The sequence below is a fragment of the Pongo abelii genome, chromosome 2, assembly GCF_028885655.2.
Source record: "Pongo abelii isolate AG06213 chromosome 2, NHGRI_mPonAbe1-v2.0_pri, whole genome shotgun sequence".
NCBI classification, from domain to species: domain Eukaryota; kingdom Metazoa; phylum Chordata; class Mammalia; order Primates; family Hominidae; genus Pongo; species Pongo abelii.
This window is the reverse complement of record NC_085928.1, coordinates 123089961-123112522: the sequence shown is the minus strand read 5'-3', so window position 1 is coordinate 123112522 and position 22562 is coordinate 123089961. Positions and strand designations below refer to the sequence as shown.

General features: G+C 38.9%; 1 protein-coding gene across 2 annotated transcripts in view; it reads left to right on the top strand.

The window, feature by feature from the left end:
- The first annotated feature begins 1252 nt into the window (after window positions 1-1252).
- The window catches only part of STT3B (STT3 oligosaccharyltransferase complex catalytic subunit B), a 105586-nt gene continuing 84276 nt past the window's right edge, over window positions 1253-22562 (top strand). For both annotated transcript variants that reach the window (XM_002813975.5, XM_054552441.2), the window contains exon 1: window positions 1253-2269. In XM_002813975.5, coding sequence (XP_002814021.1) covers window positions 1956-2269 — 314 coding nt within the window. In that variant the 5' untranslated portion in view covers window positions 1253-1955. The remainder of the gene's footprint in view (window positions 2270-22562) is intronic.

Here is a 22562-nt window from a genome sequence, read left to right as displayed (position 1 = left end):
TCTCTGTATAACAGAGGCAGTTAATATTTTATCCTAATTCTCATTAAAATGTGTACGTTCAATAAATGTCGGCTATTAAACTGTCGGTGAGAAAGTCTATTTCTGGAAACCTTTTCATTATTTCCGTAATAAGACTATTTATGGTTTTTTTAAGAAAACAAGACAAAATGTAATCACTTAGCAGGTTAAAAGGGTAGCTGGAGTTGCTTTACTTTCAAAGTACTACCTCAAAATAACTAGTTCATTTATCTAATATTTTGAAAAGACCTCTATTAATATTGAAACACAATTTGTAGTTTAAAGAGAAAAATTTACATCACCTAAGAAAATAATTCAGGGCCTTTATAGTTTTACATTAATATGCCCTTTAATATCCAGATGTTACTTACCTAATAAAATGTACAACTAGCTGTGAATTGACATGAACAAGTATTTACTGAGCACCGATTACGCCGAAAGCTCCGTACTTTCTATGGGGTTTATATCAGAGCAATTCGAGTCTCCCCACTACTTCACTTAGTTTAAGCTCATTTTGCCCTGAGTTTATCTGGTAGCACTTTATTTTAGCGGACAAGGAGGGAAGTGGGGAAAGGAAAGGAATTATAAAAATACAAGGTAGACGTGCACAAGAACCTTCGTTCTGTTATTATTTAGTAAAGTTAGAACTGGAAACAGCTTAACGTCCAGAGTAAGTTAGTCTCACTCACTCGACGGAATGTATGCAGCCGTTAACGTATTTCTGCATTTTCCCATATTTCCAGTGAACATACAGTAGTTTTGCAATTAGGAGTACAAAGGAAAAAGGGCGAGAGAAGGTCGCATTTTGCCTGCCGGAGCTAGGGGCGCGCTTGCCGGTTCCAACGAGTTTTCGGTGCCGGAAAACTTGTCTTCGCTCACATTCTCGGATTCCCGCAGCCGCAGAAGCCGGAAGCGGGACGTGAAGCGCAGTCAGGGCCGGCCGTGTCACTGCCTCCGCGGGCTCGCGAGGAGCGCCACGGGCGGCAGAACCCCTCGGCCCGACCCACGCGCCGAGGGGTACGATAATGCGCCTGCGCGGCCGTCACGTGGTGAGGGCTCCGCGCAAAGCGGGTTAAAAGTCACGACCGCGGAGAGCCCGCGAGCGTCCTGCTGGTCGGTGCGGCGCTCTCCGCGTCCTTTAAGACGAGTTTGACCGAGGCCGCTCCGCAGTTCCCGCCCCTCGGTCCAGCTCAGCTCCATGAACCTAGCGGAGCCGCCTAGTACCCTTTCTCGCCGACCGCACAGGCGCGCGAAACCGCGTCTTTCAACTGACAATGAAGCCGTAGCCGCGCAGCTCGGCCACTCTGGGCGAATCGGCGCGAGGCCGGGATGGGGAGGAGGAGGAGGGGGAGACGGTTGGGTCAAGCTCCGCCCCAGCTCGCGCGCCTATTGGTGGGCGCAGCGGTTCTGGGCCCGCCCCCTAACGGACCTGTCGCTTTGTGACAGGCGGAGGGGCCAGTTCCTGTCGGGCCGGGGGCGGAGTCAGAGGTTGCTTGAGCTCCGCCTGGACTCCAGGGGGCTCCTCCCCCTGCTCCTCTCCGCTGGGCGGGTGGCGGGCTAGAGAGGGAATGTCATTGCTTCGCAGAGCCGTGGTGCCGCCTCCGTCTGCTGCTTCTTCTCTGGCGCTCTCGTCCCGTCGGCTTTCGCCGCCGCCGCCGCAGCTGCACTGGGGATACGGATGGCTAGGGGGGCGCAGAGGCCATCTGGGTTGAAAGAGCGGCGATCGCGGCCGCTGCTGAGGCGGAGACTCCCTGCCGCCGCTTCCTCCACCCCCAGTCCGCCGGCCTCGCGGCGCTGAGGGCGGGAGCGCGCAGAGCTCTTCTCTCCTCCTCCTTTTTCTTCCTCCTCCTCCTCCTCCGGGTCCCCGCCCAGCACCCCTCGCACCAGGCGGCCGCGGCGGCGGAGGAGGAGAGCTAGACCCGCCGCCGGGGCACAACATGGCGGAGCCCTCGGCCCCGGAGAGCAAGCACAAGTCGTCCCTCAACTCGTCCCCGTGGAGTGGCCTCATGGCCCTGGGAAACAGCCGGCACGGCCACCACGGGCCCGGGGCCCAGTGCGCGCACAAGGCGGCGGGCGGCGCGGCGCCGCCGAAGCCGGCCCCGGCGGGGCTGTCCGGGGGGCTGTCGCAGCCGGCTGGGTGGCAGTCGCTTCTCTCCTTCACCATCCTCTTCCTGGCCTGGCTTGCCGGCTTCAGCTCGCGCCTCTTCGCCGTCATCCGCTTCGAAAGCATCATCCACGAGTTCGACCCTTGGTAAGTGCCCCGCCGCCCCTCCCCCGCCCGTAGCCCGCGGGGAACCGGGACCCGCTCCTCTGCCCGCCGCGGCTCTCCTCGACTTGGCCGCGCGCCGCCGCGGAGCCCCGCTCGCGTCCTGGCTGAGGCCGGCGCGGATCCCGGAGCTCCGGGCGCGCCCCCTGCCCGTGGGCGAAGTTTGCCCCGTGCAGCCTGAGGCGGGGCGTCGGGGTCCGGGAGCGAAACGTTGACTCTCGGCCGGGCTAGTGTGAAGACTGCCAGGAGTATGGGTGCAGTCGTCAGGATTGTGGGTGCAGCCCCTCGCAGCCCGCTTTGGTCGCTGAGTCCGGACCCGCCACGCCAGGAGCCGGCAGGTAGCTCCTCCGCGGACTCTCGCCCGATTCCCCCGCCCTCCTCGCCCGCTGCTTTCGCGTTCTTTCATTTTTGCGGGCGCGTTTTTGCTAGTTCAGACGGAATCGGCCAGGGGGACTGCCCTGTTGCCGCTGGAGGTGGGTCCAGATGTGCCGGAACCCCGGCTGCTCACCCTTGCAGTTTTACGCTTTTACTGTTTCTTTTTATGCTCTCATGATACGAGAAGGGAAAAGGAGAGTGAGTGGGGTGTTGGAGGGAAGGAAATAATACCCCTGAAAGTGATCTGAAAGCCAGCTACTCTTATTTATTTATCATTAGGTATTTTAAAGAGTGGCTTTTTTTCAGAGCTCTTAAGTGCACTCAGCACCTTACTGTTTCACTATCGTCTTGGGTTGCTTTTTAGAACAAGATCCTTACCCTGTTAGCCACTGTCACCCTTAGTGTGTTATGCACAGTATCTGAAAGCATTGCATTAGTTCCTTTATTGGTCTGCAAGAAGGTTTGTGGATAAGAGCAAACAGTACCACGGTGATGGGAGTCCTAGATTGTAATACCGAAGTTGCACATGGTGTAAAGGACTGACCTGAATGTTTTAGGAAATTACCCCACTCTTAACAATACTAGCTAACTTAGACACTACATTGGTCTGTGAATTATCTAGATGGGAAGATTGCTTTAACTTTTTTTCGCAACTTGCCCAACCCGAGTTAGGATTTTTCCCCCTGAATTAGGATTTTCCCCTGAGAGTATGCCTTTTAAACTAGTGTATCTTATTGACTTGTCAACCTTGAGTTAATCTTACTTCCTCACAGTTAGACCTAATTAAATTTCAGGATATGTGTTTTATCATTTGAGATTCAAAGAGAGAAAATCTTTTTTGAGTGTTACTAACTATATAGATAATAAGTGTTCGGGGGAGGGGGGCAGTAACTTACCTGTATAGTAATATACCAGATTTAAGTTCTGCATTATGGAAAGAAAAATTGGTACTGCAACATCTATTGAACACCAGAGGGGCCCACTCATGGACAATTCAGTTTAGATCAGTTAATTACTGTGACAGTCTTCCATGAAATGTTTTCATTCAATTTTAGAAGTTTTGATTTTGTTTTCTAACACTAGTTTTTAAAAAAAAAACCTTTTTGTTAACGTGCAATCACAGAAGAAAATATGTTAGTGTAGACTATTTATGAGCCTAAGAATACCTGTGAAGGCTTATTGACACAATATTAGGTGGTCTTGTTTTGAAACACTTAAGCAAATTAGATAAAAATGAAATTGGAACCAGAAAATGAAAATTAGTATTTACTGGACAATATGAAAAGATAAAGTTCTCTTTTCAGATTAAAATAGCAGAAATGCATGGTTGACCAAACATTTCAGGTAACAAAATTGTGAATATTTCCATAGTAACATTTTTACAAATGGAAGGCTAACTACTGTTTAATAGTAACTCTGGAGCTGAAATTAAAGATTGCAGAAAAATTCACGACTGAATGATGAGATTTTTGTCATTTTTCCTTAAGATTAGAAATCTGCATCAAGTCAGCCAAAGATCCCCACTGAAATTGAGTAATGCAATAATGAAAAGGCTCAACAGATAAAGTGGCTAATTTTTTTATTTTTTATTTTTATTTATTTATTTTTTTTAGTGTAGCTAAGTATTAAAAGTTTTCTTTTTCCAGCTTCAATAGTGTGGTTGGAGGGCATAACTCTTTTTCATGCACATGAAAATATGTTTTGGTCGGGCGCGGTGGCTCACACCTGTGATCCCAGCACTTCGGGAGGCTGAGGCAGGTGGATCACCTGAGGTCAGGAGTTCGAGACCAGCCTGGCCAACATGGTGAATCCCCCTCTCTACTAAAAATACAAAAATTAGCCGGGCGTGGTGTCGGGCACCTGTAATCCAGCTACTTGGGAGGCTGAGGCAGGAGAACCTCTTGAACCCGGGAGGCGGAGGTTGCAGTGAGCCGAGATCGCGCCACTGCACTCCAGCCTGGGCAACAAAGAGCGAAACTCCGTCTCAAAAAAGAAAATATGTTTTGCTTCATTTTTTATATATATGAAAACGCATTTCTGACACATTATCATTTGAAAGTATACATCTCTGTTTTAAAGAGCTACTTAATTTAGGTATTCTGCATATAGTTTTAATGTTGACATTTCTTAATTAAATGTTTATATTCATAATGTTAGATAATCTTGCTTAGTAGTAAGGAGATTTGTATAATAATGGACTGTCCCCATGCCTTACCATGAATGGAGATTTGTCAATATGAATCTAATATAATGTCTAATTCAGGTGACTTAATGAGAGAATCAAGTTTCAGACAAAAAAAAACACCTCGTTTTCTTCTCGTTTTTTTTTTTTTTCATGTCTTTTGAAGATCTCACGTAGTTAGGCATCTCATTCATTCTTATCTAATTCTTACAGTCATTCTTTTTGAAAAGGTTAAAAGGAGGGAGATGTGTAGATTGCCTGCCATTATTACTTTGGGCTTTTAAAGCTTTTTTGGGCTTTTAAATCTAGTTTTCTTCTATAGCTACTAATAGTCGCAACACTTTAACTGGTCTGTAGCTGAACACTCTAGTGTTTCCAGTTTGGGAGCTGCTCAGATCACCATCATATCATATAGCAATGACACAGACCTTTAATAATATTTAAATGTTACTCTCAGGCTGTGCATCCACAAACCAATTTATTCTGGCCTGCTCATACCTTCCCTGACCTCTTTTTCCATATCTCTATCAATGGTTTCATTTCTGAAAGTCATTTTAGTGAAGGGTTTACTTTCTCTGTGAGCTATTTCGTTAAATTTTACAGTAGTTCTTAAATTGTGTAAAAGACTCAAGTTAGCTGTTGAAAGTGACTTCTTGTCACAGAGTTATACTTGTTTTTTAAATTTGTCACCGAAGTTATTTATGTTACCAGTTGTCATAAGGGGTGGTGTGTGATTTATTTATTGAAGTACACTGCACTTTTTTAGAATTTAGCAAGATTTTTGGTAACAATTTGACTTCACTTTAGTAATTCCTCCCTTATCAGCTGAGTTGAACAGATAGGACGAAGCAGTTTGAAAATATATTGTCTGTACTTGCCAAATATTTGGTTAATCAACCACTTTAACAGCACTTAACTATATCTTTTTATCTGGAGCAAAATGCGTTTTCTACATATTTATATTGTAAGTGATAATACTTTTACTTTATATTAGCCAGATACCTTTTCCATACCCACTATCTTGTTCAATTGTGGTAGCCTTTCCCATAGAAGCAATGAAGTTCCCTATGTGAGAGCTGTCTTTTTTCCCTGCCTTAGCAGGTTATAAAGTGGGTTCTCCCTAGAGAGAATTCTCTGAGCCTTAGGTTTTGGCTGTAGTTAGCAAAAATGCAGCAGATGCCTTTTTGCTGGGCAGAAAGTTGCAATTTAGAGTTGGAACTTAGAATGCAATTTTTCCAAAGAAACCATGGTATAAATTGGTTAATTAGTACAGATATGTTTTCAAAGGAATGATAAACCTTTGGAACATAAAGTGTTAGAAGTTGGGGACTGCTTCCTGTACTTTGAGGTCTCCATGTTTTCCTTCACTTTGCAGATGACAAAAAGAGGCTGTTGACCTCAGTTCTGAAGAAGACAAATTGGTAGCCAAACCAGTTTTAGAACGCAAACGTCCCCAAATCTTAAAAAGTCACTTTGTGGGATCATTAGCATCAGCAGTCCAGCTGCACTTCAGACCAGGTGTCACTGTTACTGATTACTGATTTCACTGACAATTAAATTGTATGAATTTATGATAAGATTGGTACTACTCCCATTTCGGTTGAGCGTGATGGCTTCCATAAGTAGTAATCATGGATTTCATGAAGTATAGGCCCTAGGGTAGTTAGGGTCTGTCATGAATGCCCTTGGGACTTTTCCTTCCCCCTTTAGGGTTTTCATATCTTAAAGGTTAACTTGGGTAGGACTGCATGCCCCTTACTGCCATGAGTAGTTTGCATAAAGACAACATTGGTTATAAACATTAGAAACTCAATATAAGGATTTACATCATAATCTCTGACCCAGTTAATGAATATGGGCTAACTTTACTAGCCCTTCTGTACCTAATCAATTTTTATACTCTCTATAAGTTTTGAGTGTTCGAGAAAATGTTAACATTTATCTTTATTGTTATATCTTAGTATTCATCTGTGCACACGTGCTCTCAGAAATGAAGGATGGAAAGGTTAATATTATTCTCAAGTGACCAAATCATGTTTTTCCCCTCAATTTGTTTACTTTTAAAACTTAATGATCTTAGAGAGTGAAAATACTGCAGTTAACTTGAAATATAAGGACCCCACAATTCAACAGACCTATTGCTAAACTATTATAAAAATTTTCAAATACACAAGTAAGTTGAATTTTATAGTGAACACTCATACTCTAACCACCTAGATTCTACAATTAGTATTTTGCTTTAGCATATCTTCCTATCCATTACTACTTTTAAATCCTTCTTGTAGACAGACATTGTTACTATGATACGAAGAATGCCATCTTTGTTCCCCAACGCCATGATAAAGAGGATTTATTTCTGCATAGTGTTTGTTTTCTATATTATTTGAACATATGAATATACATGCTGTTTCAGTATCCTCAGACTGAAGTTAGGATCAGATTCCATCATTCCAGGTTTTGGTTAGCAACTTACCTGAGTGCGTTGTAAATCAGTGTATTAGCCCCACATCTGTTAAATGACTTGAGTTTGCTGAATCTGGTGTCTCAGAAGAAACTCTAAAGTGGTTAGATGGATATTGATGTTGATGTTGGTTTTATTAGGTGTAATTTATGTGAAACTCCTAAATTCCTTGAATTATTAGAAGTCTTTTATAGGTCAGCCTGTTGTCTCTGCCATCTTTCATCCAGAGGTAATGGTTTAGCTTTAGCGTGATTGCAAAAGCGGCTTCTGTAAATCCCTGCAATAAATAGGAAAAAAGAAAAACATTTCCAAATAGTATAGGACCCACTGATATACTATATGGGCCAAATTAATACCGTTGAAAGGGGAAAACCTGTAAATGGTTAACCTGCTACTCTGTCTTCAACCGTCTATCTACCTGATTCTGGTGGATGCTTTTTGTATTTAAACCAGTAACTCTTTTGAGAAGGCTTCTGTTGTCCTCTTCTTACCTACTTCCGACCATGAGTAATTTCTGGGAATTTAGAAATTCATAGAAAGTGGTAATACTGTAGGGTTTTTTGTTTGTTTTTAAAGTCGAATATATTAGGAGGTGAGGATTAGCGTTGGGGGAGATAGGATCAGTTGCCCCAGAGGCTCCCATATTTAGGTAAATGTATGTTAATCTGCATTTGTAGGCTTGCCAGGAAATCTAACCACTATTTAGAATTTTATGTCTTTGGAAAAATACTTTCATAGTTTCAAATGAAAAACATCTAAACGTGTTTTGGAATATAATGTGTACATAAATTAGTGAATGCCTCTTTATGTTGTTCAAGGTTGTACTATTTGTTGACAAACAGATCTCTAAAAAATTGTGACTGTTGGCACTAATTGACCACTCTCGACTGTGTCTATTTCTTTTCTTTCTGTGGAACTTAATGTTGCAGGATAACTTTAATATATGTTCTAAATGATAGTAGATGCTTAGTTTTTACAGTGTTTTACAATCCAGTAACATCTTAAGAATTGAGGAGATGAGGTAACATCTTTTATTTCCATAGACAAAAGATAATTCAATTCAGTATTTCCCACAAGAATTGAAGGATACAGATCTGCCTGACTACAAAGTCTGTTCCTCTTACTACACCCTCTGCCTCCAGGGCCAGCTTAAATAAAAGTGTCCTCTGTTTTATGTTTTCTATTCAAGTGCCCCAACTTAAGTCTTAAAATACTGGTCTATCAGAATACCTCTTCACAATCTGGGCTGTAGCTAACTAAACTTACTAGTTGGATAATAGCTGATTACTTTGATTATTTTGATGGAGCGAAGAGATGAGTTGATGGTTTTAAGACTTTTAACCTTCAATTACTATGGGATTTTCAGAAACTGAAGAGAGTAGCTGAATGAGAGGAAAAGATGATCAAATCTAACTGAATATTGTTCTTATTTAGATTTATTTTGTCTATAAAAAGTTCATAATAATGAGATTGGAAGTCTTAAGCCATGCCAGTTAAGGGAATTGGGAGATGGAGAGCTGAACTTTCAGAGTAGACTCAGAATTCTATAACCCACAGGATTTTTAGTGTATGTGTTGGCCGCCTGTTTCTATTTTCTAAGAAGCTAAGGACCAGAAGGATAATACTTTTTCTAAGGTGATACAGTTATAGCTTGGCTAGATTCTTTTCCATTTTCTTTGCACCTATGTTTGCTGTAGAAGGGAATATTTTGAGAAGTTGTTTGAAATTGTTACTTCAGAAGATGAGGGGAAGTTACTTTGTACCACTCAGTTTAAATTGACAGTATCGTAAATGTTGACAATTCAGGCTTAGATATGGAAACAAATAGAGCTTTTGTGTGAAGCTTGACTCATTTGGAATTGATTATTTAAAAAATTGTGTGTATTGATTGTCTGTAATCTCCATAAATTAGCAGTATAAGTTTTAAAACTTTATTCTTTTTTACCTTGTTTGCTCATTCCTATTAAAAGGGAAATGTTACTGCATAAAGACATTTAAAGCAATTTTGTTTATATTAGTTAAGTGTTAAAGTATTAATGATTAGTTGATAACCAAGTTGATAATATTTTCTTTTGGGGTTTTCTTTTCTTTTTTGTTTCATGCCTTACAGGTTTATTAGCTGTTCTCAAGTAAAGACTTTTCTCCCCAGTATGATATTCTTTTCTTTGGTGATATCTGGCTATCCCTCCAACCTATAAAATCCTTCAAATGCATTGTTTTAAACTTTAAATATTGGTGCTTTGTTTCACTTTCTGTCCCCCGCCTCCCCGCCCCACAATAGATAGATAATGTTGTAGCGTATAAGATATGCGTATATATACAAATACTAATGTTGAAGGTAAAATTTTATGTTGTCCACACTATTAAAAAAATTAAAATGTAGTGTGATTTTTCAAAATTCTAGTATATCCACAGCTTAAATTATTGTTTGTTGCTGACCAAATTTATCTTAAGGAGAACACAGGCCATAAGGAGTTGGAGAAAAGGATCATAACTGGAAACTCACTTGTGATCACCATGCCTACCACACGTTTATTATTGGATGCCTATTAAAATACCAGTAACACCTGTAGACTATACCCAGTTTAAGAAGATTTATTATTAAAGTAAATTATTATACATCTTATTTATGTAACCCACATCAGAAATGGAGTACAGAACTATTGGGAGGCAGCACTCTTGTACAGTTATATTCTTTGAAAATAAGTCTTAAATGTTTCTATAAACAAGAGCAAAGAAATGAGTTCTGCAAAGGATTTCATTAGAGGAGAAAAGATAATTCAGTTTCAGTTTTTAAAACAATTTTCTTTTATGATGAAGTATGACACATCCTGAAAAATATAAGTCTAAAGTATAATGAACACCCATGTGACTATTACCCAGATCAAGATCATTGCCATTACCTTAGACGACCTGGTGTGTTTCTCAATCCCTTCCACCCCCTGACTTTATAGTGATGACATCCTTCCTTTTTCTCATAGGTGGTAAACTCTGTGTGCATTGCTAAACAATACAATTTAGTTTTGCCTATTTTTAAACTTCAGATAAATAGAATTGTGGTTTTTGTGTCTTTTTTTCTTTTTTTGTTTTTTTTTTTTTTGGCTGAGCATTTTCTTTAAGATTCATCCTTGTTGATCCAAGGATTGTTGACAGTATGTATGTAAGTAATAAAGTTCAGCAATAATTTTTTTGTTTGTTTGTTTTAGATGGAGTTTCTCTCTGTTGCCCGGGCTGGAGTGCAGTGGCGCGATCTCAGCTCACTGCAGGCTCCACCTCCTGGGTTTATGCCATTCTCCTGCCTCAGCCTCCCAAGTAGCTGGCACTACAGGTGCTCGTGACCATGCCCGGCTAACTTTTTGTGTTTTTAGTAGAGACGCGGTTTCACCGTGTTAGCCAGGATGGTCTCGAACTCCTGACCTCGTGATCCGCCCTCCTCGGCCTCCCAAAGTGCTGGGATTACAGGTGTGAGCCACCACGCCCAGCATTTCAGCAATAATTTGGCTAACCAGGTGTCTTATTCACCTGACGGGGTTGCCTGTTCTTTTATAGCAGGAAGTGCCTCTAGAAAAGAGAAGGGGAAGGTATTCTTCACTTGAGATTTAAAAAAAACATCTCAAGGCTGAACCCTTGAGGTGGAGTCATCTTTGACTAGAGTAACTTTGACAACTTTGTTTTAAGGTACTAATTGTCCAGAGATTTAATTTTTCTACAGAAACCAAGAATACAAGAAAGTGGGTGGGATAGAAGAGAGAGACATCATTGTCTTTAAGGAGACAAATGGTGATCAGATACATTCAAAATGACTGGTTTTTAAACTATGGCTTTTTGTCAACTATTATTTTAAAGTATTGTATATTAAAATTGGCATAAAGAAGGGATTGGTTGCTTGATAATTCTTGAAAGCAGGAAAGAGAATAATAGAAGTGGAGGTCTGAGCTGAGGAATTTAAGAAAACCCTGAGCATGGACTGTTTGCTGTATTGATATATTTGTAGAGATTGTCAATCCTGGTTTTTAGGTATTTTGTTGTTTATTTGTGTAGATTTAGCAATTTTGCATATATTGCATTTCTGTCATAGTTAATTCTTTGTTGAAGAAAAATTTAAATCTAGGACTGTCTTTCTTCAAACTCTGTTTAGTCAGCCAGTATTCCTACAGATTTCAAACTTAATATTTAAACCAAGTGTCTTAGGATAGGTATACATACTGTATCCCATCTTCACTAAATCCCATGTGTACCTGCCAGAGAGTAATATAAATGGCTCAAATTAGGCTCTATTTGGATGATGGTCCAACTGAGTGATTTAAGCTATTTTTAACGCCTCTAGTGTATTTCTTGTAGAATTCCTCAAATGGAGATTCTTTTCTGAGATATATTGACTATTAAGAAAAATTCCAGGCTGGCTGGGTGTGGTGGCTCACGCCTGTAACCCCAGCACTTTGGGTTACACGAGGGTGGATCATGAGGTCAGGAGTTCAAGACTAGCCTGGCCAACATGGTGAAACCCTGTCTCTACTAAAACTACAAAAATTAGCCGGTCGTGGTGGTAGGCATCTGTAATCCCAGCTGCTCGAGAGGCTGAGGCAGGAGAATTGTTTGAGCCCAGGTGGCAGAGGTTGCAGTGAGCCGAGATTGCACCACTGCACTCCAGACTGGGCAACAGAGTGAGACTCCATCTCTCAAAAAAAAAAAAAAAAAAAAAAAGAGAGAGAGAGAAAGAAAGAAATTCCAGGCCTACTTCTCTCAGAAATCACAATTGATCATCTGTGTCTTACGTGAGAGGTCTAGGTACAGGTTTTATTAATACAAAACAAACTAAATTTTACTTAGGACTGTGTATTTGGCTAACTAGGCCAGAGCCATTTTGAAGATTTTAACACCTGTGTATGTAAAAACACTCAAGGAGACTTAAGTTATTTGTTCTTTGCCAAAGTTGGTAAGTTACTGTTATGATGATTTAAATTTTGGTGCTCATTTTTCCTCTAAGGAATATAATAATAACTTACTACTATTATTGTAGGGAGACAAAAGATTCTTTAAGGCAAGAACATTTTTCTAATCTTTCTAGAATATGCTACACAGTATTAGGAACATAGTGAGTGCACAATGAATATTAAGACAGACCCTTTATCTTTAATGGTAACCACATTTTATGTTTTGGTCATAATAGTAATAGTACAGTAAGTCTCTGTTGTGCAATACTTTGAAATTTTGGATTTGACTGTGATGTCAGTAAGATCACATGTGCAGTGAACATCATAATCCCACTTTTAATACACATATATTATTCTTTATAGAAGAAGGAAAGAGTTGACGATGAAGAAAGGAGATAATGCTTATGGAAGAAATGGTATATGTGAGCATCATGACGGCCATCAACAATTGGGAGATGAATGGCTGGATGGATAACTTGGGAGGAACTTTGAGGAAGATTTTAGTTTCCTGTTTCTTCCAAGTACAAGTAACTCTTAGAGAGGTCTGTCTCAAGTGTTAACTCACTAGTTAGGGAACATTGAATAAGAGAAGACAGACTAGTTAATATCCAAAAACCATATGAGTTATGAAAGTTCTATTATTTTTCAAATGAGACATGAAAAAAGACAGATGTCAGCAATAGAAGTAAAATTCACAAGCTGCCATTTTAATTGAACTTGAGAAATATATTCTGATGCGAAGGAATAGTAAGAATTGAAATTATCATTGCATACATAGGCGTTAGTTAGAATATACTAAATTCATGCACATGATGAATTTGGGTGGGGTTGGATTAATGATTCATTTGGTTTCATGGCTCTTGATTTAACTTTATGATTATAGTTAAGTAATATGCAAATTAAGCAACACTTCAGGAAACCATCACAGCTCTGACTGATCTCATTTAAACTTTCCCATAAGAGGTTAAAGGATACTAAATAAAAATACTCATTAGGGATAAAATAAGTTGCTTGTCTTCATTAAAGTGTCTTTGCAGTGGAAATAGCTTTGTTTTTGTCTAATTACTGGAGAGGATCATTGAATATTGTAGATATTGTGGGTTAAATAAACCAGATAAAGTCTTTATTTTCTTTTATTATGCATTGAATCCTGACAAAATGGTCAGCTCTTTAGTTATAGAATCATTCCATGTAATAATGGCAGTATTCCTGTGAATCCTAAAACAGTATGCTGTACTGATCTCACAAGATGTTTTTGCTTTTAAAAATGTGTGCTCTTTTAAAAACAAATCTTTGTCCATCAGTGTGCCTTTTAAAAAATCTATTACAGTGAGCAGGGTTTGTTGAATACATTGACACTTAAAGCATTTCCACGGGGCGCCGTGGCTTATGCCTGTAATCCCAGCACTTTGGGAGGCCGAGATAGGTGGATCATGAGGTCAAGAGTTCCAGACTAGCCAGTTTGAGACCAGCCTGGCCAACATGATGAAACCCCGTCTCTACTAAAAATACAAAAATTAGACGGGCTGAGGCAGGAGAATTGCTTAAACCCAGGAGGCAGAGGTTGCAGTGAGCCGAGATTGCACCACTGCACTCCAGCCTGGGTGACAGAGCAAGACTCCATCTCAGGGAGCTGGGGGAACATTGCATATGCTCTTAATTTTTAAAATTTAATAACCTTGTTCCATAGAAGTTTAATTGCAATCCCAAGATTATTTTTACTCTAGACCATCGCTAAAGAAGGCTTTTATTTTAATATGCTAAGCAGCTTTATGGCATTTGAAGGAACAGGATAATGAAACTGTGAAGTAGATGAAATAAATCTAATCTTAAAACTGTAAAGGCCAGTCATAAGTCATGAGTTTGAGGAGCAACTAAAATCTTTTTAAATAAGGATTTTTTTCTAAAGTTGTTAAGATGAATCAGTCACTTCATTAGGAAGATCTTTTCACCTGTTTAAATACTTTATTTTGGTTGTTAAAATAATTTACTGCATTTAAATGAAGTGTCAAATATAAACAGCTGTTATATGAAAGGTTTTCCTTTTGAAATAATCATTCTGGACATTTGAAAAGAGTATATAACATTAAGTGATGTTATAACTGTATAAGAATCACAACATAATATAAAGTTATAAATAAATTTTTAAATAAATTGAAGTATATTTAACATACAACTTGCATATATAATGGGCTGTCATATTCTATATATAATTATAAAACTTAATGATAAATACTTGTGAACCTCCTAGCCAACTACGAAACCAGAACATTACCAATTTTGCGTCTGGCTGTGTTTCTTCTCTAGCCTGTCCCCTTAGTTTCCCCCTTAGCACTAGGCAACATTATGCTGAATTTTGTTTAATGTTTCCATTGCCATCTTTTAATAAAACTCTCATATGTATATATCTGTAAACCAAGCTTGTCCACCCTGCAGCCCAGAGCGGCTTTGAATGTGGCTCAACACAAATTTGTAAACTTTCTTAAAACATTATGAGTGGTTTTTTTTTTTTTAGCTCATCAGCTATCGTTAGTGTATTTTATGTGTGGCCTAAGACAGTTCTTCCACTGTGGCCCAGGGAAGCCAAAAGATTGGACACCCCTGCTGTGTAAACAATATATTGCTAATTTTTGCTTTGTTTGGAGCTTAAAAAATGGTATTACCTTATTATCCTCCTCTTTGACTTTCATTTATACATCTGTTGACAGACGTTTGAATATCCAGTTTTTTTTCTATTGTGAAACATGCTACTATGAACATTAAAACTGTTTTCTGATGCATATGTGTGGATGTTTGCTGGGGTATATACCTGGGAGTGGGATTTTGTCAAAATATGCTTCAGTTATTTATGAAAATATACCACTCCAAAACTTAGTGACAAAACAGCATTTTATTATTTCACAATTTTGTGGGTTGAGTGGGGAGTCCTTCAGCTTCATGTGTCAGCTGAGGTGCTGAGATGATTGTAGTCACCTGGAGGCTCAATAGGCTGTAGTCAGCTGGGACTAGAATGTTTGGGATGCCTGGACAGCTGAGAGTCATCTGGAATCTTGTTCCATTGGGACCTCAGCTGGGGCTTTTGGCTCCTCCATGTGACTGCTTAGTCTGCCTCAGCATTGCAGCGGGGTTCTGAGAAAGAGAACATTTCAAAGAGGGAGAAAGCTGCCAGGTCAGCTAAGGGTTAAGCTTGGAATAGACACAAGTAACTTCAACTATATTTTGTCGTTCTCAAAATACACACAGACCTAGCTCAATGTTGAGATGCATATACAGGTAGGGGCAGAATTGTTTAAGGTCATCTTTGGAAACACTTACCGCAGTGTGTTTATCATTTTTATCTCCTGTAAAATATCTGTTCATGTCTCTCCCAAAGTGTTAAACTGGGTTGTTTAGTCTCACTAATTTAGTAGGAGGTTTTATGTATACGTATTTTGCATCCTAAGTCTGGGTTAAATTTGTTGCAGATATCTTATTCCAGTTTGTGCCTAATTGGTCCTTAAAGCAATCCTATTAGATATTTTATTGCCCCCATTTTACAGATGAGAGAGTACTGCTTAGTGTGTTAAAAGGACAGGCCTTGAAGTCAGCCTCCAGGGTGACATTTTTGTTACAAAGAATAGCATTTGCAAAGGTGTACAATTATGAATCAGCATGATGCTTTGCTCAACCTACCTGTTATACCCCTTCCCCTCCAAATAATTGAGGCTTGGAAGAATTTACAAGTATTTTTATTTACTAGTAAATTTTAATGTAACTGTGACTTTTGCTATGAGTAGACTGAGGATGTTTGATGTGAGGGGACTTGCCTGGAGTGACAGAGTAGGCAGTAAATTCAGCCCCAAGTTCTTTCTAGTCTTATTTGCCCTCCTTATTCCTCAATTTTTTTTCTCTAAATTATTCATTTGGATCAACCAGGTTCTGCCAGCATATTCAAAATCCATCTTAAATGTAGTGGCAAAATATTTTTCAAAATTATAATAGAAGCCAGAGATTTATTATAATTAATATTCAAATGTTTGCATTATATACTTTAAAAAGAACATTGTAGGTCGGGTGCGGTGGCTCACACCTGTCATTTCCACACTTTGGCAGGATCACTTGAGGTCAAGAGTTCGAGACCAGTCTGGCCAATATAGTGAAACCCCGTCTCTACTAAAAATACAAAAAATTAGCCGGGCATGGTGGTGCATGCCTGTAATCCCAGCTACTCGGGAGGCTGAGGCACAAGAATTGCATGAACCTGGGAGGTGGAGGTTGCAGTGAGCTGAGATCACGCCACTGCACTCCAGCCTGCACGACAGAACAAGACTCCATCTCAGAAGAACGCTGTAGGCACGCATCAAGTACAACTCAGTTGCTTTAAACTGAAATGCCACAGAACAATTCTGAATTCCAAAATGCAAAGCTTTGGATAAAACAGCCTGAACAAGTACAAAAAGACATTAATAAATTTGTAGACACTTCTTCCCAACCTTCAAATTAGGAAGATTTGTTCTGTGTAAAAGTATAGTTTCTGATCCTTAAAATTCTATGTGTTGAAGGCACCTCAGCATATCTCTGCAGTGTAAAAGCAGTGCTTCAGGCAGCATGACTTATTTTCATGTCACCTCAGATTTCTTGGATCTAACATTCAAAGACAGAGTGGAAATAATAATACTTAGGGGAAGGATTCTTGGACACGTAAAGAAATGCAGAGCATCTTGAGACTTTTGACCAAGTAATGTTTGGTCATTTACCTTCCTGTTTGGTTGGAACAGGAGTGGTGATTCCAGCCATTGCATGATTGAGCCTCATTCATTTTCATTCTTTCCTGCCCCGAATTCTTCCATTTTAAGTGTCTTAAAGAGGTAGTTATCCTTGCCTAAGAAGTAAACTAAAGTATAACATATTTGCTATAATAATGCTGATATAATGTTACTGTGATAAAGTATAAGTGTCAAGTAGTTTGGCAAAAAGATTTCACCAGGTTGAGCATAGTAACACAGGGAAAATGAGCCATTTTAAAACAGGGAAAAAATGTTTCTGTGAAACCGGGGAAAAAAAACAGCCATTTTTTTCCCTGTTTTACAAATGACTCATTTGTAAAATAGGGGACAAAATGAGCCCGTTTAAAATTTAATAAATGTATTTTTAACATTTGTATTCTCAAAATGAATTTTAAAATAGAGTATACCAAACATGCTATTCTCTGAGTTTAATGCATGTTATTATTTTACAGAAATTTAAGTTATTTTAAATATGTTAAGGATGCTAAAGCTTCCCTATAGTTCAGTATTGACCACCTCTCCTCAACCTGTCTCTAAAGGTAGGAGAAAACTGATTTATTCTCCTTGTATTCTCTTCTTTCTCTGCTCCCTCATTAGTTTGCTGATATTTTCTGTTTGGAAAGGGGGTGAAGAACCTTCCCCCCTTTGAGGGAGATAAGTTTTGGTTTCCCTGTAATATGGAACAAACTTCATACCTGGCGAGCACAAAGAAATTATTATTTTGCCAAAGTATGTTCTGTAGACCACATATTCCAGAAATTACACTTCTAAGCAAAATAATCTTTGATAATTTGAATTTGGGAAAAAAACTGCTTACTGCATTCTTTGATACTGATTTGCAATACGCATTACCATGTTACAGTCTTAAGAAGTTGTTCAGTTAACTGTTAATTTTATTTAATCTAGTATTTACCATATTTAATTTATGAATCACTGTAAGATTTTAATTTTTTTTTTTAATTAGTGTTCCATGCAATTCATGGAAAAGACTGATGTAGATGTTTTATTTGATAGATGAGGAGCCTGAGGCCTAAGGCTAAGTAACTTTACCAAAGTCGTAGAGATGATAAAACTAGGACTGACATTCTTCAATGTTTTAAATCTTTTTATTTGTTTATTTGAATTACTGCATTAGGAACAAGTATATCCACATTAGGAACATACTTTTCTTTTCAAATGGGACAGTTGAGTATCTGCTCATTGATAACATCCCCCCTGATTCTCCTGATTTGTCTTGGTGACTAAGTTGAGTATTATACCACTAACCTCTATGATAGTTAAGTTCTCAGGCCTGTATACATTGCTTATTTTGAGTGATTGTTTTATTTTAGTTTACCTTTTGCTATTGCTTTCCACCGAGACTGTCCTCAGAAAGTTGGTCATTTTTGCTTTTGAGTTTATTAGTTGTCCAACCACTTTGGCTCTTTCATCACACCAACTTGTGGGCCATGGGATATTATTACTATGGATAATGCTTGTTAGTTATAAATTTTATATTTATAGTATATGACTATGGGTCTGACTTAAACGTGTATTATGAATTTCTATATCTAATAATTGTTAGAAATCCTCTTTATATAGTAGTGTGTAATCATATGTCTAATGTAGATAATATCTAGTAACAATAAAGAAATGTAAATATAACATGTTTACATATAATATTTATTGGAGATTTGTTTCTATAATATATGAATGGTTATGCCGGACTTAAATATATGTTATACACATTGTGCGTGCATTATATAAAGAGAAAGAACACTTGTGCCCATCCCTTCTGCCTACGTTATTTAGATTTCCATCTCTATTGGGCTTAGCTGGGCAAAGTGTCACCGGATAGTTTTAATTGATCAAATATACTATTTTGTATGCGATCTTAGATTTTTTTTTCAGATTTTTTTAGTGCCATTAAAATGCTCTAATAGCCTCTTATTTTGTTTTAATTTTTTTTTGTTGTCAGTTGCTTTTTTTTCCAATTAGTTTAGTAAATGTCCTTTATAAATCAGAATAGACCCTCCTTTTTCAAATGGATACTGATAAAAATTGACAGTTGTCACTGCCAGTTAAGGCAGAAATTAAGAGATGGTACTAAAATAGGAATCCTGTTTTCAGTTAATGTGTGTTCAAAAGTTTTGCTCTGTGTGTTCTTTTTTTGATTTGCACATGCATCTGACTTTAAATTGGAAGATGCAGAGGAGCTCTAAGGAGTCTTCAAGACATTTTTGCAGCCTTTAAACACCCCTTGGTTTTCTCTCTGTGTTGCTCAAAGTAGAGAAACAGGTACTTTGTTTATCTGAAGCTTATGACATGCTCTCCGCTTCAATCAAAATGACCACCCATCAGTTGCAAGAGCAGAGAGAGAGGTTTGTGAGAGTAGTCTGAGATCCAGTTGCAACTGTACAGTGCCACATTTATGGTGGTATGACATTTGTGAGTCTTTCCCTTCAGAGTTAACCCAGTAAAAGTAACCTAGTAAAAAAAGTTATTCTCATATATCATTAGTAATCCTTATGAATTAGTTATAAAATTGGCTATGTTTAATGTGATTATCTAGACAGTGCTCGTGTGTATCATTTGGTGAGATTGAGTTTAGGCTGTTTTTTTCGTTCTATTGAGGGGGGATTTTTTTTTTCCATGTGTTACTTTTAATAGAGTTCATCAGTCTGGCATCCTTTCGTTTTTGATCCTGCCACTAGATGGCAGGAGCAATAAAAGGTAGATTGAAATGCCAACTTTAGTTGGCCTTAGCTGCTTTGTACTGTATTACCTTGGTTGTTCTCTGTCCCTATTAGTGCTGAATTTTGGGTATATATGAAGTGTTGCAAATAGTGGTACTTAGTCCTATAAGAAAGATCTGGTACCTTATATAGCCTGAGAGGGCCTACTAATAGGGTAAAAGAGAAAGAATAGAATAATCCTTGAGGTGTTCTAACACTTTGTCTTTTGCCCTTTACTTTTCTGTTTTTATTCTCCCTTTGTTGAATTGTACTCCTTTCCTTTATTTCCTGATTGTGGTTTTTGAGTGTTTTTTGTTTGTTTGTTTGTTTGTTTTTGATAGGGTCTTGTTCTGTCGCCCACGGTGGAGTGCAGTGGTGTCATCTCGGCTCACTACAACCTCCGCCTCCCAGGCTCAAATTATCCTCCCACCTTAGCCTCCCAAGTAGCTGGCACTACATGCACATGCCACCACGCCTGGCTAATTTTGAAAAATTTCTGGTAGAGACAGGTTTTACCATGTTGCCCAGGCTGGTCTTCAACTCCTGGACTCAAGTGATCCACCCACCTTGGTCTCTCAGAGTGCTGGGATTACCCCCATGAGCCACTGTGCCCGGCCTCTTTCCTGATTCTAAATTTTATGCTTACGTTAGCATCCATAATTGGTCATTTCTGTTGGTGGTACTAGTCGCTTTCTCATTTACCATTCCCACGAATACATGTTAATTTGGCCAGTTTTGGTAGTCTTACGTGTAAAATCTTAACAGTACACTTCGCAAACAAACTGTTATAGGTGGCTTTGTAAATCTTTACAGAAAGGGTTATTTTCAAGAGAGCCTGTTTATTGATAGTCTTTGAAGAACAGAGTGGTAGACAGAGTCTAGGGTGATGGGATGTTGCTTCCATGATTATGTGACGTTGTGTAAAACTTTGTCTTACCAGTAGACTTGCACCAGAGACTCCTTGCTGGCATTATAAGATAAGCAGCCCTATTAGGGAAGCCTACGTGGCAAGGAACTACTAACAGCCTCTATGATGCTTCCACCAACAGCCAGGAAGAAACCAGGGCCCCTCAGTCCTATAACCTCAAGGAAATGAATTCTGCTGGAAGCCTAAGTGAGCTTGGAAGCAGATTATTTCCCTAATTTAGCCTCCACATAAGAACCCAACTCTGGTGACATCCTGATGGCAACCTTGTGCGACCCTAAACAGAAGATCCAGCTAAACTGTGCCTAGATTCCTGACCCATGAAGCTATGATATAATTAGTGTATGTTGGTTTAAGCCACTGAGTTTGTTTAAAATTGCTGTATAAGCAATAGGAAACTAATACAAATACCCTTCGTAAACCTATCTCTGAATGTTACTACCTAACTTCTCTCTGATCTCATGTAATCAAAAAATATTGATTGAATACCTCTTACTTGCCAGGGACTGTGGCTACAGTAGTGTGAACCCAAATAGACATGATTCTAGTTTAGTGAGGGAGTTAGACTTGAGCCAGTAAGAATGACCAATGCTGTGAAGGAACATGATACAATGAGAGCTTATAATAGGGAGATAAACTAAACACATTGTCTTTTTAGGAATCCTTATTTGACTTTTAAAAACTTATACTTACTACATTGTTTTCTTACCTTTTTTTTAAAGCATATTTCTGCCATCACAAAACTTGTTCTATCTTTATTTTCTGTTAGCATTATGAAAACTACCTATGTGTATTTTTTAACCCTTACGTGTGTTCTTTCCTCCCTCAAAGAACACTTCTACTCTTTTCCTGTCTTTTTGCTCAATAATTCATCCAGGTTTAAGTTAGATGTCAGTTGTAGAAGCCATCCACGAGTCCTTTGGACAGTAAGCTTTGTGAGGACAGGTCCGTCCTGTTTGCTAGTATCTTTAGCACCCAGTGTGATACATAAGATAGGCTCTTAAAACCAAATAAAACTTGATATGGAGGAACTGGAGCTCCTGTACATTGCTGATGGGAGTGTAAATGGTAACTACTTTGGAGAACTGTTTAGTATTTCTTAAATACATGTCTACTATATAACTTTGGAGTGGAATTGCTAAGTATTCACCCAAAGAAGTGAAAACCTGTGTCCTTAAAAAAGGCTTTTACAAGAATGCTTGTTCATATTTTATAAGAATGAATGTACAGCCTTATTATTTCCTCCCCTGGAAACAACCCAAATGCCCTTCAGAAGGGGAATGGATTGTAGTATGCATTAAATGGAATACTACTCAGCAGTAAAAAAGAATAAACTGTTGGTATATGAATATATCTCAAAAACATGTTAAATGAAAGAAGCCTGACTCACCTTTTTAAAAAGTAGAATTACAGTTATTCCATTTATCTGAAATCTGAGAACAAACATAATGAATCTATGGTGAAAGAAGTCAAAGTGTGCTTGGGAAGAAGTGCCTAAAGGTGCATGTGGGAACTTTCTGGGCTGATGAGGGTGATGTTATGCATACAGTTGTCAAACCTCATCTAATGAAACATGTCAATTGGTGTATTTTAATGCATCTAAATTATACTTTAGATTTTAAAAATGAAAAAAAAATGAGTGAAGAAGGTATCCTTTAGTACCCCCTGGGTTCTCTGCTTGATTATATTTTCTTGTTGCCTCTTCCTCCTGTGAGATTGTCAGCTCTGTGAGGTCAGGGACCAAGTTTGCCTGTGGTTCTTACAATTGTGTACTTGTATGCAGAATGCCCAAGTTTATTGGCCCTGAAGTGAATAGTTATTTGAGATCTATAATCTATTCATAGATTATACCCATATTTTATGGCTGCATTTTTAAGAAAAATATTTGCATTATTATAGAATCTTACATTCAGTGTTTTTC